Source organism: Octopus bimaculoides, chromosome 12 (assembly GCF_001194135.2).
Source record: "Octopus bimaculoides isolate UCB-OBI-ISO-001 chromosome 12, ASM119413v2, whole genome shotgun sequence".
Classification (NCBI taxonomy): domain Eukaryota; kingdom Metazoa; phylum Mollusca; class Cephalopoda; order Octopoda; family Octopodidae; genus Octopus; species Octopus bimaculoides.
In genome coordinates this window covers 64239494-64245423 of record NC_068992.1, presented here as the reverse complement: position 1 = coordinate 64245423, position 5930 = coordinate 64239494, and the positions used below count along the sequence as shown (strand labels likewise).

The 5930-nt window shown below is 42.5% G+C and overlaps 1 protein-coding gene across 1 annotated transcript in view; it reads left to right on the top strand.

Moving 5' to 3' along the window:
• LOC106884472 (importin-11) overlaps positions 1-5930 on the top strand; it is a 66799-nt gene that overhangs the window by 24715 nt on the left and 36154 nt on the right. The window contains exons 4-6 of the mRNA XM_052972227.1: positions 55-155; positions 2446-2518; positions 3308-3511. Coding sequence (XP_052828187.1) covers positions 55-155; positions 2446-2518; positions 3308-3511 — 378 coding nt within the window. The remainder of the gene's footprint in view (positions 1-54; positions 156-2445; positions 2519-3307; positions 3512-5930) is intronic.

The window sequence follows — 5930 nt, the reverse complement described above, 5'->3', positions numbered from 1 at the left end:
CTAAAATCTTGTGTGGTTTATTTTAATAATTTTCCTTTTCTCTTCAATTTGCAGACAATCTTTCAAAATCATGAGATTGATTTTAATATACGATGGCTGGCTGTACTCTACTTTAAGAATGGTATTGAACGATACTGGCGGCGAAATGCTCCCAAGTAAGTATTCCACTGTTGATTGGTTGAAATGCATTTTAGTATATTCTAAAGACTCTTAGGAAAAATTCATTGTATTGTTATTAAGGTGCTGGCATGGATGTGTGGTAAGAAGTTTGCTTCCCAACCACAGGGTTTCAGGTTCAATCCCACTGCATGACACCTTAGGCAAGTGTCTTCTATTATAACCCCAGGCCAATCATAGCCTGGATTTGATAGACAAACTGGTAGAAGCCTGTCGTATCTGTCATATATATATTACCATCATCCCTCTTCTCTGCTGACATGGGTTGAATGGTTTGACAGGAGCTGGCAAACCAGAGAACTGAACCAAGCTTCACTGCCTGGTTTGGCATGGCTTTTACTGCTGGATGCCCTTCCTAACACCAACCACTTTACAGAGTTGACTGGGTGCTTTTTACATGGCACCAGCACCAGAAAGGTCTGTTTGGCATAAATCTTTATGGTTGGGTGGAGATATATATATATCATCGTCATTTAACATCTGCTTTCCATGCTGGCATGGGTCAGATGGTTTGACTGGAACTGGTAAGATGGATGGCTGTACCAGGCTCCAGTCTGATTTGGCAACATTTCTATGGCTGTGTGTGTGTCTTTGTGTTTGTCCCCCACCACTGCTTGACAACCAGTGTTGGTTTGTTTGTTACTTAGCAGTTCAGCAAAAGAGACTGATAGAATGAGCACCAGGCTTAAAAGTGTAAGTACTCAGGTCGATTCGTTCAGCTAAATCCCTTCAAGGTGGTGCTCCAGCATGGCAACAGTCCAGTGACTGAAACAAGTGATAGATAAAAGAATTAAAATATTTGCCAAAGCTTTTAGTTTAGATATTCTCTGACTGTCCATCTTCGGAACTGTATATTCCAATAAATTCTTCTTGGATGTTCCCTGGAGGAATTTATTGGAATGTACTCTGAAGAATACCCTATCATCATCATCATCATCATTTTAGCATCCACTTTTCCAGGCTTGTAAGGGTCAGACAGACTTTCTCTGGCTGGATGCCCTCTCTGTCACAAACCCTCGCCTGTTTTCAAGCAAATTATTAAGTGAGAAAGAATCTTCAGATGCTGAGCTTCAATGAGGAAATGACTAGGGACCAGGAGATGTGGTGATTTGCTGTACTTGATAAGACATGTCAAGTTAAGTAAAATCGCTGTTTTCCACATATGCAGGCTTGTCCCTTCAGGTGCTGGTGTCACATGAAAAGCACCTGTGCCAGTGCTGCATAAATGCACTTGTGCCAGTGGCACATAAAAAGCACCCAGTGCATTTTGTTGAGGTGATGGCGTTAGGAAGGGCGTCCAGCCGTAGAAACCATGCCACAACAGACAGTTGGAGTCTGGACAGCTGCCTGCTAGTCAACTCCATGTCAAACCATCCAACCCATGAAGAGCAGACGTTAAATGGTGATGATGATGATGATGATGACAACGATGTCACATACATGCATGTATGCATACATATGACAGGCTTCTTTCAGTTTCCGTCTACCAAGTCCATTCACAAGGGCGTCGTGCAGTGGGACTAAACTTGAAACCATTTTGCTGAGAAGCAAACTTCTCGACCACACAGCTATGAGTAGTGGGGAAAAAAACACCAGCATGGCATCTCCAGTGTGATGTTAGATAAGCGACAGACATTTATGAACCTATTAAATCTTGTGACTTTTCTTATGGAGAAGCTTCACATTTGTCAACTCATCCTCAATCTTAGATAAAAAAGAACCAGCTAATTTCAACTTGCCAGCACCTACCCAAATTCTTTTTGAGAATTTCAAAGATGACCCATCTCATCTTCAATTCATGACAGTGGTGTTAGGAAGGGCGTGCAGCTGTAAAAATCATAAAACAGACACGGAAGTCTGGTGCAGGCTCCTGCCTGGCCAGCTCCCGTCAACCATCCAACCCATGCCAGCATGGAAGGCGGGCATTAAATGATGATAATGAGATGATCTACACTGTTTAGTGTCATCCAATTACTTTACAACTTAATGTGTACAAATGCTGTTTGGGAGTTTGAATTTCATGTTTATCTTGTTAATACATCCCTCTTTTCTCTCTCTTACTCATGTTTCTACTCTCTCTCTCTCTCTCTCTCACCCTGTATTTCACTAATGTTCCCACTTTCTTTCACACATGCTCCTCCCTCTCTTCATTTTACCATCCCTCCTTGTCTTCCTACTCTCTCTCTCTCTCACACTCACAAACTCTCTCCCCATTGTTATTTTGTATCTACACCCTTAATTCTTCTATTTTTCTCCTTTTACCTTTAGTGCCATAGCAGAAGAAGAGAAGAATGCTCTAAAGAAGCGTCTAATAGACAACTTCAATGAGCCTGTACCACAGGTGAGTACCCGCTTTGCTGACAGTCAGTCAGTCAGGCATCACAGCTGTTCATCTTCATATTTCAATTGAAATAAAACAACCTTTGTGTGTGTGTGTGTTTCAGTTAATTTTGCTAAAGAATTATCAGGAATTTGCTGAGGTCTCGGCATATCTGTGGGACTAAGGGGTTTGCTTCCCAGCCACTTGCTCCCTGACAGATTGTGCCAGTCTGTGATGTATGTATGTGACTCCATGTGTTATTCCTGCCATTGAGCCACATGACCTTGTCATCTGGTGAAGTTTAATCGTGTAACTTTGTCATTATTAGGGGAGAATTCACAAGAAGACAAACAAAAAAAGATAAAGACAAGTGGTGTCATTATTAAGCTGGTGTCTGGAACATTACTTAACTAAAGCATAAAATGACAGATAGTTTGAATTTAAAGATGAAGGCATTAAAACGGAGTGGTTTTGGATATCATGTGAAGATGTGTTATTTAGGTGGAATCATTTGAACTTAGGACAAAATGCCTTGCAATATTTCTGCTGGCTTTTGACATTCTGAGTTCAAATGCTAGGTAAAATGCTTAGTGGCATTTAGTTCATCTTCGCATTTCCAAGTTTAAATTCCGCCACGGTCAACTGCCTTCCATCCTTTCAGAGCCAATGAAGTGAGTACTAGTGAAACACTGGGGTGGATGTCATCAGCTTGTCCCCTCCTCTAAAATTCCAGGCCTTGTGCCGAAATTTGAAACTGTTATTACTACTACTATTGTTCTCTCTCATCCTATTGTGTCTTGTGTTTTCCAGGTTGCTACCCAGCTTGCTGTCCTCATTGGTAAGATAGCTCGTATGGACTGCCCGAGGTATTGGCCTGAGCTAATCCCCACACTGTTAATGGTTGTGCGTTGTAATGATAGGCTGCTACAAGAACGTTCCCTCCTTGTGCTGCATCATGTCATTAAGTCGCTGGCTTCAAAACGTCTCATGGCTGACCGCAAGCTCTTTGAAGAAGTGAGTGTCTTTCTTTTTGTTTTTCCCATCTACTTTATATCATATAAGCCAAAGAGGGAGATCCTATATCAGGCGTTCTGCCCCTGGGGTGCTTGCAAGATGGCATTGCAGGGAGTGAAATCAAGAGGGGAAAATGTAGATCATCATTTCCATTTCAATTACCACTTTTCCATGCTTGCATGGGCTGTCTGGAATTCGTGGAGGCAAATCACCAAAGCTCATGTTTCCAAGCAAAGGTAATATTTTCCTGTGACCTGACATGTTTTCATGGAAGACTGAAAACGAGTAACAACGCTTGAATGATTTTGATGCCCATTTACATCTATTGTGTGGCACCAGGATGAAGAGACACAAACTCATTCACTTGCATGCACGCATGTGCGATGGGTTTCTTTTAGATTCCATCTACCAGATGCACTTGCATGGTCTTGGCTGGCCTATGGCTATAGGAGACACACTCCCAAGATGCCATGCAGTGGGACTGAACCTGAGTCACATTCTTGGGAAACCAACTTCTTAACGATACAGCGATGCCTGTGCCTCCATATTTTTATTATATATCATCATCATTTAACATCCATGTTCCATGCTGGCATGGGTTGGACAGTTTGGCAGGGTCTAGGCCCAAGGCCTGCATTGTTTGCTTTTATCTGCTTTGATCTTGTTTTTAAGGCTGGATGCTCTTTCTACTGCCAACCACTTCACAGTGTGTGCTGGGTGCTTTTTCCATGTCACCAGTGCTAGTGAGGCTGCCATGCAACCTCCTCCCCAGGGATGGAGAATGGGGTGGTCTTTATGCTAGGAGGGGTGAGGGTGGGGGCAGGGCATGTATTTGTAGAAAAGCTACATGGCTACTCACGTGTGGAAGAGGGTAAAAGTGCTGAGCAAGAACTGCAACGAAATAATAGCAATGAGATGACTAGTTGCCCCTTGAGGTATAAGGTATCCAGGTGGTTCCTCAAGGTATATGATGATAAGAGTTAAGTGGGGACAGAGGAACTAATATGGTGGGGGATATTATGGGAGTGTGGGGAGCAAGAGATGGAGGAACGGGGGGATGGGAGGTAGGCAACAACTAAAGATTGGGTAGGATTGAAGGGTGGATAAGGGGTTGGGGATGATTAATAATGCATGTGTTGGGGAAGGTCGAGAGGTCAGGGTGGGAAGCAGCTGGATAGTAATAATGATACAATTGACAGGGCGGAAGACAAGAGAAAGATGACATGGAATGATGAGAGGCAGAAGTGCCTAAAAAGAGATCTACTTTTATTAGAATCAGTTTTCAGAATAAAATTCACTCTTAAAAATAATGAGGTCTTTATTATTCTACATTACAGGATGTGGTTTTACTTTGAAAAGATAAATTAGTTCTTAGAAAACTGATATTTTCATCATCAGATGTGATATTACTTTTGCAGGGAATGCGAAAATTAATCAGACATTTCCTCACGGTGCAGAGGAATTACTGTTCTGTCGACCTGTTAGAAACAGCAGTTAAATCCCTCTCTCAAATCACAACCTCATTAACTATTGTCTTGAAAACAAGCAAAATTTGGAGGAAACATTGGGTAATGTTGTCCTACATACATTATGTCTGAAATAAAGATACCAAGATATATGGTATACATACTGTACATTAGATATAGTCTTAGGTGTGACTTTAAACTGAATCCAGTAGTGGGGCTCTGGTTTTGAGAGTTCTAGAGTTTTGAGGGGTGTCGAACTGCTTCTTAGCCACTAAGGTCCCCAGGTCTACTCTGACCAGGAATAGCAGCACCTGTTACGGTCCCAGCTGCGGTTTAATTAGCATGTTATGGAAGAAACTCTAAGCAGAAACCCTCACTGCCTTCTGAGTGTCTTGGGAAAGGAAATGGCTTAAGGAATCAGCCTTGACAGTAACTAAGAAGTGGAGCCCTTTAGGCAGTCTGATGCCTTCTTTGATAATTCCAGGGTAGGTGGAACTTCCTGGGCCTTTAAGGCAAATTTGCCTGAGAAGGCCACTTCAATGTAAAACCCACAGCTTGCTGGTCACCACAGCAGTCTTAGCCTACAGAGCCACAGTGGTCCAAACTCCATGTCTAAGGGGTGAGATTGGACAGTGTAGGTTGGCTATTGATACTACCACGTAGATCCCTCGTTTCTTTGGGTTTCATTCAACCCTTTTTACATCAACCTGTCTGAGACTGCCCTGGTTCTATGATACAAACTTCCTGGTAACAAGGTTTTGTTACAAAAGTTCCCAACATGGCTGTGTGGTTAAGGAGCTTATTTTGCATCCACACAGGTTCAGGTTCAGTCCCACTGCATAGCACTACTAGATCCCAGGTCTGAACAATGCCTTATAAGTGATTTTGGTAGATGGAAGCCTGTTTTGTGTGTGTGTGTGTGTGTGTTTATCTCCTTCCCAACACTTGACAAC